Genomic DNA, 13,771 nt, shown 5'->3' with positions numbered 1-13,771 from the left:
CATAATGTGTTTTGGACATCATGTACAGCATATTGTATTGATCTCATGTTTGAGGCAATGGGGAAGAGAGAGAATGTTGCTACTGTGGTCAAAAGAGCTAGAACGATCACAAATTATATTTACAATCACGGTTGGTTGTTGGCAAAGATGCGTGAATTTTGCAAAGGAGAAATTATTCGTCCAGCTACCACTCGATTCACCACCAACTATATTGCATTAGACAGCCTACTTAAAAAGAAAGCAGGGTTGAAGCAACTATTCACTAGTGACGATTGGGCCAACCACAATTTCAGCCGCTCAAATGTAGGTCGTATGGTGGAAAGTATAGTGCTTGATCATGCTTTTTGGACTCAATCAGAACATGTGTGCCAAGTGTTTGAACCTCTTTACAAGGTTTTACGGATTGTTGACACAGAAGTGTATCCTACTATGGGGCAGTATATGAGTTGATGTGCGAAGTGAAGGATGAATGGGAAAAAAAACATGGTGCAAGGTGGGTCATAAAGATAATTGAAGATTGATGGTATAAAACATTATACCACGATTTGCATGCAGCAGGTATAAATTATGTCATAATTTGCAATTCATTTCTTTAGTTGCATAAGTATTATTTCTCTTATTAGAGTATGTGTTTCTTTGAATAACATATTATTTGAATCCTCGTTACCAATACAGACCCGGTGTTGGAGATGATGGTACCCTTATACGTACTGTACATAATGTATACTCTAAATTAGACCCTGCATCACCAGCAGTTGGCCAATTTGGAAATGAGGTACACAATTACTTAAATTATAATAATTACTTTTTTGGATTAAACTAACACGATTTATTGAATTCAGCTAACATGGTTTAAAGATTCAAGAAGAACTTTTGGAGAACCAACATCAGTTGCTGCTCGAACAACAATGTATCCTAGTGAGTGTAAACATGTTTCACTATAAGTTTATAATAGAATTTGTTGGAGTTATTAGGCTTATCAACATTATTTTTCATTGTAACTGAATGGTGGATCATGTATGGGACCGATGCACCAACTGTGAGAAAGTTAGCAATCAAAGTATTATCGCAAACAACTTTCTCATCTGCTTGTGAAAGAAATTGGAGCACATTTGCACTCATACACACAAAGCAAAGAAATAGATTGGCTCATAGTAGGTTGGAAAAATTAGTTTATTGCTACTACAACATGAAGCTTCAAATTCGAGATAAGGAAGCAGAAATAGATCATGTCAACCGTGGTGACCCACTAGATGTGTTTGATATTGTTGGTGAAGATGATGATACAGAGGGTAACCAACTTTATCAATGGATTAGACCTCTTCATTTAGATGATGATGAAGGCAACCCAGCTCCCAGAGTTGCTGAAGAAGCACGTAATGAAGGGATAAATGTAGAAAGAGTATTAGAGGAGAAAGTGGGATCTAACAGCGCTGACTCTTTGGAAGAACTTTTGCGCCCAAGACCAAGAAACACTGGAATTCCACCTTCTTCCAATCCTACACAACCACAACATCGTGCTGATACTAATGATAGCTCTAGTACAAGATCAGCAAACTTACCTACCACCGGAGGTGGGAATGATGAAGGGCTAGAGGTAGTGGAGCTGGAGGTAGTGGTGGTGGATATGGAAACTATGTTGGACCACCTCCCGGATTTATGAGCCCCTTCACTGGTGAGGCAAACTTCACGCATGCAACACAGGATGATGACCATGGCAGTAGGCAGGCAGGACCAGGAATTGGTGACATAGGGAAGAACTATACTTGTAGAGAAAGAGGCAAGGGGATTTTGTCAAGTCAAGAAGATGACTCGTTATCTATAACTTCAGACTCTGTTGGATTAGGAAGTAGTAACTATGGTTATACTCATAACCAACCATTTCCCTACCCTTCATATCCCAATCCCGTTGGGATGGAATCGAGCGACTCATGGAAACAATCCGAGATTCAATCTTCAAATGATTTTGCTTATGGACAAGGTCAACCAATCTCGGATCCATACGGGTGGTATGTTAACAATTACATGCAAAACTATTTGGGGATTTATCATTTGATAACTACTCTTCACAATACACTCACTCTACACATAGAGATAATGAAGATAGTGAAAAATTTGAACCTAATAGGAACTCTATGTGGTACTAAGTCACTCATGTATCTTACCATGCAATGTATAAAGTGTAAAATATTGTACTAATTCATTATATATAAATGATTATGGTGTGTTTAGACTTCTTTCATTAATTACTACATATTTTCTACACTCACAATGTTTGTCAGCTCGCTATATAATCAACTTGATAATGTTAAATCCATCATGCAATGCATTTCCTTCCAATTTTTTGTGATAAACTAATAGATAATTGATTAAATAAACATCATGCAAAGTTTCAATAAAAATTTCCAAGTTTTTCTTACAATTTCCGTGGTTTCCATGTAATTTTTATCGATATCGATATTATCCCGATATTTCCATCGATATTTCTGTGTTTTCGGACTACTGATATTTCCGATATTACCGATATTTAATACCTTGAGTATAACATAAGATTTTGTGGTATCCACTAGTGTAAATATTTTAAATTGAAGATCGAATTCATTCATTATATTCATATAGGTTCAAGGAGTGTAGCTGTAAAAAATCATTAAAATCAGAGTTAAAATAACCATTAAATCGTGATTTTTCGTTGATATTCGTCAAAAAGTTTTTTCCCGTTACTTGATCTCTCAATGTTTGTTTTTTGTGATTTTTGGCGTATGCGATCTTGAAGCATATACAAACAAGTTTGACGGTTGGATCATTGAAATTAGTTTCGTAGAATGCGTATCCCATCAAAACGATAGATTCACTAACACTTAAGAGTTTATTTATACTTTCATTAAGTATAACATAAGATTTTGTGGTATCTACTAGTATAAATATTTTAAATTGAAGATCAGAGTCATTCATTGTATTCATATAGGGTCAAGAAGTGTAGTTGTAAAAAATCATCAAAATTGGAGTTGAAATAACCGTTAAATTGTGATTTTTAGTTTATAACTGTCGAAAAGTTTCGTCCTATTACTTGATCAATGAATGTTTGTTTTTTGCAATTTTTGGCGTATGCGATTTCAAAGTATATACAAACATGTTTGACGATTGGATCGTTGAAACTAGTTTTGTAGAATGCATATCCCATCAAAACAATAGATTCACTAACACTTAAGAGTTTATTCATACTTTCATTAAGTATAACGTAAGATTTTGTGGTATCCACTAGTGTAAATATTTTAAATTGAAGATCGAGTTCGTTCATTGTATTCATATAGGGTCAATGAGTGTAGCTGTAAAAATCGGAGTTAAAATAACCGTTAAATCATGATTTTTTGTTGATAACTGTTGAAATTTTTTGTCCCGTTACTTGATCTCTGAATGTTTGTTTTTTGCAATTTTTTGCTGATGCGATCTCGAAGTATATACAAACAAGTTTGACGGTTAGATCGTTGAAATTAGTTTCGTAGAATTAATATCCCATTAAGTTCAATGGTGTGTGTATATATATAATATTTATTAAGTAGATTTAAATTTATTTATTTTGTACATGCAACACTTAAGAAATTGAATGGTATGTATATTTAAACTGATTCAATAGTCACCAATTTTTAATATTTAATTATATATATATATAATTATAGTTTTTAGGGGTATAAAATTATTAAATCAATATATATAATTATTATAGTATTTTTTAGGGTTATAAAATTATAAAATTAATATTTTACTTATTGTGTATCGTGTTATCCACGTGTATACCCGAACAAACCCGTTATCTTAACAGGTGCTTATCGGGTTACCCAATAACGACCTGATTCGTTATCGTGTTAACCCAAACACCTGTTAATTTTGTGTCGTGTCGTGTCGGGTTATCGGGTTGTGTCAGGAATTGCTAGACCTATTCATGCATCATGCGAATGTTTTTATGCTTCAAGTTCATTTCAAATATCTTAATTTATTATAAAAGAACCTGATTGGCAGAAAACAACTGAGTCTTTTAATTTGTAGAAGATCATTCTCGAAAAGCCGTAATTACATCTCCAATGCACAATATCACATTCAACAAAGAAAAATTATATTGAATCAATAACATGTAGATCAATTCAATAAAATAATAAATTAATCATAAAAAGAATGATTAAAACGTAACAAACTCTCTTTAGTGTAGCGTCAAGAGCGTGTTGATAACGTGTTGTAGGCCTAATTTATTGAACTATATAAAGGACATATAGTGCGGGTGCGGCCCAGTAGAGAGAAAGAGAAATGTGTATTTATGAGATGTGTATTATTCCACCAATTGTGCCTTTATTTATAGTAGTAGGAAAGGTAAATTCCTTACCCAATAGGATTACAACTCTAATAGGATAATATCTAATCTAAGAAATATTTTGAATATAATAGGATTTACATGATTGCATTTTTAATCTAATAGGACTGCAACAAGTCTAACCCTTTTCATTAAAGCTTCTAAAAAAAGAAACCCCTAAAAAAACAAATCTAGAGCTCGAATGAAAAGATGTAGAAAATTATTTAATTCATTCAGGCTGGAGTGACAACTTATATACCACGTACAGCACCACCCTCCATTAATTTGTTACTTCAGAATCTCACGTGTTTCTTTAAAATTTTCAGAATCCTCCAAACTTATCCCTCAACCTCGTTAACACCAATCTTGTCCTCAAGCCTTCCCATCTGTTTTCACTTTTCATATCTAAAAAGGAAAGAAGCCTTTCACATTGTTGTTTCTATATTTGGTAATTTGGTTTCACACCGCCATTGGACTAGGTAGTTTATATATACCTAACGTAGTAACACCGTCTTTATATCAATAGAGACACAAATACTTCAACTGGTACTACTATGGTAAAGTTCCATGGACAAGTTGATCCTCTAAGCCTTGGAGTAGTTGCAGAAGATGAAAAAGCAGCTGAAGATCACATCAGCTACGACGAGCTCAAGAAGCGAACGTGGAAGGATAGTATTCGCTTACAAAAGCTCAACGAGAATCGTAAAATAATTGAGGTAGAAGAAGACGAAGAAGAAGAACTTGCAGAGTCGTCGGCAAACCAAGAAGGGTCTCATCGAAAGAAAATGGCAAGAGCCCAGGATTCGATACTTAAATACATGGTGAAAATCATGGAGGTATGCAAAGCAAAGGGCTTTGTGTATGGGATTGTGCCTGAGAAGGGAAAGCCAGTGACGGGCTCCTCTGATAGCTTAAGAGAGTGGTGGAAAGACAAAGCGAGATTTGACCACAACGCCCCCATTGCAATCGCCAAGTACCTGCCAGCTCTGATATTTGAAGGTGAGTCGGATCATGGCTCTTATGCTCATTTGCTTCATGAACTGCAAGACACTACTTTAGGGTCTCTTCTTTCTGCTCTGATTCAGCACTGCGTGCCGCCGCAGCGGAGGTTCCCTCTGGAGAAGGGTTTAGCTCCTCCGTGGTGGCCCACAGGGAAGGAGATGTGGTGGGGGGACCAAGGGCTCTCTGTAGAGCACGGCGCTCCTCCTTATCGGAAGCCCCACGATCTTAAAAAGGCATGGAAAGTGAGTGCCTTGGCTGCTGTGGTCAAACACATGGCTCCTAATTCGGATAGAGTGAGAAGACTTGTGACGCAAAGCAAGTGTTTGCAAGGTAAGATGACTGCTAAGGAGACTGCTATTTGGTCCAAAGTGGTTAACCAAGAAGAATCTCTCATACAGCTTACAGAGAAATGCCTCAAAATCTCAGATCACTCAAACAAAAGGGGTAAGAATTTGAAGTGGCCTGCTACTACTAGCAATGAAAAGAGGAAGATGATAAGTATTGATTTGGGATTAGGGTTTGTGGAAAAGAAATCAAGGGCAGACTATGATCAAGGTCAAGATCAAGATCGAACACTTTGTGCTTCTGATCAAAATAGTGGTGCTGTTAGTGTGGTGGATTGGATTAATATGGAGATAGAAAAGGCCAATCGGATTGATGACAACAGTGGTACTAAAGTGGCAGACGGCTATGGATCAGCAAGCTATTGGGGAGGTGGTATTGATGATGATGATCTAGCTATGGATCGAGCACTGGAGATCCAAAGGGGAAACATGGATTTAAATCGTTCTTCCGAAGATATGTCACATAATTATGACCAAGACTCAACTTCTATTTGGGATTTGGGATATGATTAATTAGTGAATGCACTACTCTTGTATCTTTTAATTAGTTTTCATTTTCATGTAGTTGTTTAAAATGTACCAATAAAATAATTTGTACTAGCGAGACCAATAATTAATTTGTATTACTTGTCATATTGTTCGCATCTCTCATATGCAACAACCACATTGTTGGGCACTTTTTATTTATAATAGCATGACTACTACATGTTAATTAATTAGTTGATTCAGAGGGATAAAGATTTCATGCATTTTATTTGAACAAAAAATTCTCTCACCCACACTTAAATGTACACATCGTATTAATTATTGTATCTTCCTATCTGGAAACTACGTAAGAATGCCTCAGTAGTCAATAGTACATGGATTTTGTTACTTGCCTTGCTAGTTGTTCATTTGGTTTAGAACAAAACTTTTTTTGTGCTAGATTCACTGGCAAACATCTTACAAAGCGAGATCCACTTACATAGAGAGATGTCATGGACAATGCTTACTTTGTTCTCTCTTTCCTTTGTTTTTCATTAACCTTTTTCACTAACCAGAAAAAATATGAACAAAAAGAAAGTTTCGTTGGGGAGGCAAATAATTACTTTCTAGCTTCCTAGTGCAGTACATAATATTCTGTTTTTCACTAACCCGAGTGATCGGATTGGAGCGTCGTTCAAGGTTGTAGGGTGGTTTTGTCTTTGTCTAGAATTCCCACCCTCTTAGTTGCATATGCATGGTGGTTTTTCCTTTGATGACCAAGGCATCAACGTGGGAGGAGTGTATGTCTTTTAGCACTTTGAAGACCAAGGCATCATTGATCAGTGAACATCAGGATGCTAGATGATGGGGAGGGGTTTATTGATGGAAGCTACCATCTTGGCTCCTTTCAACCTGTTTTCTTTCTTTTTTAGTTTTATCTAGATACTCTTGTCCTCCATAAATGCAGTTGACGTTGAGAACCAGTGTCTCCATTAGCTTTTGGTTTCTAGAAGATTCATGAGATCTCTTGGATCTTTTGCAAAATGTTTTGGGAGTGGGGCGATTGCGCTTCGCATAAGGGTTCAAATTAACAGTTCTCGTTGGGGTCTGAACAAGAATTGCCTCAACTAGTGGCTCTTCAAAACCATAGACAACGTTTTTAAGGGCCTTCACACGTTGACAGCCCCTTCATTCATGAGGCCTTTCGAAACTTGTTAACTGACGCGTTAATCTTTACCAAAGTTTTCCAAATTCGATCCACATCGGGGGCAACTTCGCTACCAGAAGCATTGTCGCGCTCTGGGCTATGGAGATGCCGTGACATTGCTTTTAAAATAGCCATTGTTGTGGTAGAGTGATTTGGACGGGTGGAATATGAGTTTACTCTCAATGAAATGATCAATTGTTGGAACCAAATTCGCACACTGCTAAAAAGGGTGGAGATGCACAAACTCGTTAACCTGTAAAATAGCAAACAACCATAAGCAGCCAATGACTGGGGGTGGTGCCAACCAAAGGCTTTCCGAGGATCAAGTTAGTAACTTAACTCAAGCAGTATACAAGAGAATAAGTGTATGATTATTGCGTTACTAGAGATGAACCCTAGAAGGGTGTATTTGTATAAACAAGTTGTAATAGAGACCTTTAGGATATGGAATTTGTCTTTAAACCAGGAGAATCTTAGAGGATATGTAGGAGTAGATATTGCATCTTCCTACTAGTTGGATTACTTGCGATACAAGCCAATCTTTAGATTGTAAGGATTCCAAAAATATAGAAAATATGGCTAATTCTTTACTAGATCATGTTTTTGAATCTTGCAGAACAAGCAAGGTGAATCTAAGCGAAGTCGTTGGACTTCGCCCACTGTTCCGAAACAGGATGGTGGTGGCATCACTGATCTGTCTGTGCACCTCCATTGTGGAAGCTGTTGAATCCATGATCGAACTTCTAAGGTATTCTTATTCTAATCCATCTTTCTCCAGCCCTAGAAAATCATGGTCCCACAAAAGTGGTGGCTTAAGTAGTGCCATTTTACTCAATGAAATTGATTCTCGGTGTCGATTTGCAGAGAAATTGATTCCCTATTAGCAAGGTTTTGGTGGAGTCAAAGAAATAAACAAAGAAGTATTCATTGGATTAGCTGGGAGACTTTGGGCTTAACAAAATATGAAGGCGGTTTGGGTTTAGGAATTTACAGAAGTTTAACGTAGTCCTTATTGTAAAGTAATGTTGGCATTTCATTCATGAACTAGATTAAGGGTGGGCAAATGGGTATAGGAACTGCGAGTCGGGGCAGGTAATCAAGGTTCGGGGTGGGTACAAGCCGGTTCCAATATTTTGATAAGAGAAACAGGGCAGGGCGATGAAATTTTAGGGGCTGGCCAACTCCATATGTATAGAAAAAAGGGCCTCAGACCGGCCAGTTTGTAATTTCAATGGAAGGACGAACAAGATTGAAGAGTAACCTACCATCCAATCTTAATCGTTAGTTTTATCCTAGGTCTCATTGAGCTCGACTTTGTCACTCGAGTCCTCAAATTCGATTCTATCTCACCATCTTGCATGTGTCGTTCCCTCCCTTTCACGGTTCCACCTACACTCCGTCACTCTCTGTCAATCATCTCCTCCACCACCTCGACATCACCGTCGTCGCGAGTATGGGACTTAATGACCATCACAACGGCCCAACTTGTCCTCCTTAAGTCCGCGACGACATCCCAGACTTAGAGATTCTCATTGACCCAGTCCTCACTTTCACAATCTCTCTTTGAACCCAGACTAAATCTCTTCAACATTCCCTCTCGAATCTCAATAGTTGACAATCAAGTGTTTATGCCAGTCCATGGATCCAACTGCTGAGTTTCCAGCCTCATCTTTCAATTTCTAACCGAGACCGATGTGGCGTTCGTGGCTAGAAGACGAGGTCATATCTACAATCCTACTTGGTAGGAGTTATGGCGTCGATTTGGGAAATCAGTTTTGGTTGATCAAGAAGAACAGTTACGGCAGTGGAAGCAATCTGGAACATTTTAGAGCTCTGTATCAAAACTAAAAAAAAAAAAAAAAAAACCAATTGGACACGGGGACCCGCCCCGAACCAACTCGTTCGAAACGGGCCGAGTTAGGTCCGGTTCCCAAACTCAAAATCCCTCTACTCGGCTCGGCCCGCCCCTAAACCAGATTGTCTTTCAGCTGCAATTCTTCAATGCAGATAATTCTCCACTACTTTGTTCCTAGAAGCAAAAAAAAAAAAAGTAGGGCGTCATGGGTGTGGGTTATTTGTTGGAGAGGAGGGAGGTTATCCCAAAAAGTGTTCATTGACAGGTAATGGATGCTAGCTTTATTAAGCTATGGGTGGACCAGTGGCTTCCCCCTCGACTCATAGGCCTATCCCAAGTAGAGCAGTTATTGTTGACAACCAAAATGTGGAGTCCATAATCTGTCAAACCATAAAAGATTGGGACTTGGAGTTAATTTAACCATTTATTTCACACCATGAGTACTCCATCATAAAAGAGACGCAAATTGGGGACCCTCAAAGCAATGGTTGACTTGTTTGGCTTGTGGATAAGAAAGGGAAGTATACAGTGATGTCGGGACATCATTGGCTGCATTATAGGGAATTCTGAATCTGATCTCGATGTCTCTCATTCTCAATGCTAATTAGTAATCAGGTGTGGAAGCATATTTGGAAGTTGGAGGCCCTCTAAATTTTATGTGCAGGATTTTGAAGAGAGCACTTGCATCAAGTGGATATTTTTAGAAGACATTTTTCAAATTCTTCTATCTGTCCCAATTGTAATGAGCAAGAGAAATCGATGGAGAACATGCTTCTATTGTATCCATGGGTAGATCTAGTTTGTTTTGGGGGACATCTACATTATAAGGTGAACAAAAATGAAGTCACTGCTTTTAATGCATGGTTACAATCTTTAATTTGTGCAGATGTGAGAACCAAGCTAGAAAATGAGAAGATCAAGACCCATGTTGAATTCACTTGTTGGCGTATCTAGAAGGCTAAATATAATGCGGCTATCAATCACAAACCTCGTTCTCCTCTACATGTCATTTAGGCTATTTAATTGTTAGTGGAGCATATATGGAGGCAACTATGAAGATGCAGGATGTGGAGCATATATGGAAGCAACTATGAAGATGCAGGATGACCAACAATCTGACCAGTGTGTCCTTCCTTAAAATATTGTTTGGCCTCCTTCTGAGCCTCCTTTTATTAAGATAAATGTTAATGCTAACTGGAATTCAAGTACAAAATAAGGGAACGCCGGAATTGTGATCAGATATGCTAACTGCAATTTTTGTTGCAGCCATGAGAACCACTATCAAAGCTCCAAGGGTTTCTATGGCTGAAGCTATTGTAATATTGGAGGTTTGTATGCTTGCTAAACAATAGGGTTTTCGCGAAGTCATTGTGAAATTAGACTCAAGAGAAATAATTCTATGTCTACATAACTCCATTGAGAATGACAATTGGGAGGCCTTTCCTATTCTTAGAAAAATATTTTAATTAGGGCAATCCTTTCAATCATTCCGCTGGTCTTGGGTTCCAAGATCAACCAACATGATGATGGATCTCTTGGCATCACATAGAAGTGCATAGATGAATATTTCTACATGGGTCAACAGACTCTTATCTTCACTTGTGCACATCCTTAACAAGAATGGCTTATCGTGTTCTTCATCTGTTTAAGGTCTTTTGGGAGCATTTGTGAGGTGACATCTTTGCTTACACTGCAACATCTATCTCCTTATATCCCCCCTTACAGTGTTTTTTTTTATGTAGGAGATGCTTCTTTTTCTTCTTGGTTAGTCCTTTGTCTGGATTTTCTGTAATCTTTGGCATTTTGCCCTAGTAATACATTTTCAGTTCAACACAAAAAGAAAAGCTTTAAATTTCGTAAACATATAGTTTGCTCAAGCACGTACGATCGAAGGGTATTCCATTCAGTTTGACATAACTCATCCATATATTCTAGAGAGATGTGACATTTAGCTTGTTAAATACTGACATGACAGATAACTAAACTACGTACCAAATACATAAATAAAACACATATAATGAACACTATGCTTCCAGTCTGATAATGTTCTCTTATCAAACAGTACGAACAAAACTTCTTACATTCACAAGTTTATGATATAATGAAGTGAGGGAGTAGGGACTCCATGGTTCTAAAAGACACTAGACCCTAGTTGGGCGGCGGGCTGGGGCCTAGTGCCTATGCGAACTAGGCGGATTTGTATTTGCTAAATAAATTTATAATATTATATATATACACACACACACACATAAAAATCATGCTTGTTGAAAAAAAAAAAAAAAACATACAACACTAAATATTGTATAAAACTTTAGAGTTGTTTTTTTAACATCAAATATAAGTATATAAAACTCTAGAGTTTTTTTTAAGATCATAATTATTATTGGGCATTATTTTCTTTAAAAAATAAAAAATAAAGTTGGGCCTGCTAGAAATCTTGAAAATGAAGTCCATAAACTTTTAATTAAAAAAACCCTATTAACCCTAGAAAATATAGTCGCACCCACCCCACCTTTCTTTGAATCTCATATGCAGGCTGCCATTTCTCTTTTCTATCTCACTCTCTGCAGTGCTCTCTCTCCCTATCCATTCCTCTCCGCAACACATCATCTCTCTCCCTCTCTCTATTTCACTCCCTCCTTGTCGGATTTCATCAGGGAACCTGAGGCGGGCGCCTAACACCTTCCCATTTTTTCCCACCGATTCGCACCTAATTGGAGTGGCATCCATCATCAATTGGCACCTAGGTAGCCGCCTAGGCCGATTTTTAGAATACTGGGAGACTTAAAGGATGATTTCCTCAAAATACTTTGCCACCGATTTACAGAATTTCATGTTTATGATTGGAACCGTTAATATTATAAATCACTTTGTATAGATCACCTCTGCAAAAAATCAATAAAGTATGAAATCATTTAGTCATTGAATTGTATAAAAACCGATTGACGAATTCAGTAAAAGCATTACAAACTGTCTCTCTATTTGTTACAATTGATTGACTAAACGAGTTTCAATTGATTTTTACAGAGTAATTAATAATACAAATGACTCCAATTATAAACATGAAATTCTGCAAATCGGCCGCATAGAGTTTTAAGGAGCTCGTTCTCAACCTTGAGTGGCTAAATATTATTCTATATAGAAACCCAATTCTCAAAGCTCACCCTCATCATCAAAGAGTCGATTAGATACCTGATTTGCTTATTGTGAATCAACGGTAATTAAAAGGTAATTAGGAGCCAATGACGAATCCAAGAAATTTTCATCATGGAACTAATAAATACATGCACCTACTTCGGTGTCTTTGACGAGAAATTCTTACATTGATCGTTGCTTCATTTTTTTTGTTTATAAAGTAGGATCTAAAAAATACATATAACGTAGTCGTTTTATAATGCAACTGAATGTTGGGGGACTTTAGGTTGAGGTGGACTTGGGCTTTGATAATGTCCTCTTGTTTGCCTTGGCGCAGGTTCACAACAAGTCTTGGGATATCTCGAAAGAAATAGCTTGTCTCAGGAAATACCCCAGTAACATAAATGACCTGGAGATAGCATGAAAGATCAAGATAATGACTTGCTCAAGTGAAGTGTGGTGTGGAAGCTAGAAGATTATCAGTTTACATTAGAGATAAGGTTTGCATGGTTGCATGGCATTCTTAGCTGCATGATTTGGGCTTTTCTAGGGTGATAGTAAGCCTTCTAATGGTTGAGATGTTTGATAGTAGGCTGTAAGAATTACTAAGGTTGCATGAAGGTGATGCTTGAGGCTTGGAGTATACTTCTAGACTAAATGGAACTCTGTGGGCTTCTTCTTGGGTGGTCCCCTCTCACCACGTTTTCTCGATCTTTCATTCTGTGTTTTTTTAATCCCTTTAATATGTTCTCCCCCTCCTTATGTAAGTGAAGGGTTCATCTTTAGGCTTCAAGGGAATATCATTTTGTGGCGTGGTCCTCCCTTTCTTTCTCCCTAGCGCTCATATTATTCCCATTTTGGTGTAAACTAGTTGCATTGTTGAGACCTACAGATCCCTTCTTCCCAAGACGTAGCTTCCTCAGGGCAGCTTTCCACATGCAGTAATTCTGGTAGCGCCTTATGGCTTTTGCATGTTTGTTGTCAGTGCAGGCTGGGAAGGGAAACTCAGCATTAAATGCTTGACTTGTTGGGCTTAACGTGCATTTAATGCAAGAATCTAGTTTAATCTTAACCAATAGGGTTGGCCTGCTAGGGAAAGGGATAAACTAGGCTCGTTCTCTCCCAATGTTGCCCACATGAAATGCAATGGGTATGAGCTTGGATCTTTGAGCTCCTAAGTAGCCCAAAGTCTTCCCTGATCCTGATTTCACATAGACCCAATAACCTTCTGTAGCCATCCACACCACAATCCACTTGACAAGCCCTCAATATGTGACTTGGGCTTAGCATGAATTGCGCTAAGGAAGCATGGCATGATGAATAGGCTTGAGCATGGCATGAATATCCAGCTTAATCACCGTGACATGGCATGCTTGTAAATATATTCCTCATTGATCTCATGCCTTTGCATGTGCTTGGGC

General features: G+C 37.8%; 1 protein-coding gene across 1 annotated transcript; it reads left to right on the top strand.

Annotated features, from left to right (window-relative positions):
* The first annotated feature begins 4,880 nt into the window (after positions 1-4,880).
* LOC103425190 (putative ETHYLENE INSENSITIVE 3-like 4 protein) lies at positions 4,881-6,325 on the top strand. The gene has a single exon (XM_008363268.4). The coding sequence runs from the start codon at positions 4,897-4,899 to the stop codon at positions 6,199-6,201; it is 1,305 nt and encodes a 434-aa protein (XP_008361490.2). The 5' UTR covers positions 4,881-4,896; the 3' UTR covers positions 6,202-6,325.
* The last annotated feature ends 7,446 nt before the right edge of the window (positions 6,326-13,771 follow it).

Source organism: Malus domestica, chromosome 01 (genome assembly GCF_042453785.1).
Source record: "Malus domestica chromosome 01, GDT2T_hap1".
NCBI classification, from domain to species: Eukaryota; Viridiplantae; Streptophyta; class Magnoliopsida; order Rosales; family Rosaceae; genus Malus; species Malus domestica.
Note: the sequence above shows the minus strand (reverse complement) of the source record. Positions and strands in the feature narration are given on the sequence as shown.

Bases quoted from the DNA above. Each gene is read 5' to 3' on its own strand.
- LOC103425190 (XM_008363268.4), top strand. From the start codon at position 4,897: ATGGTAAAGTTCCATGGACAAGTTGATCCTCTAAGCCTTGGAGTAGTT.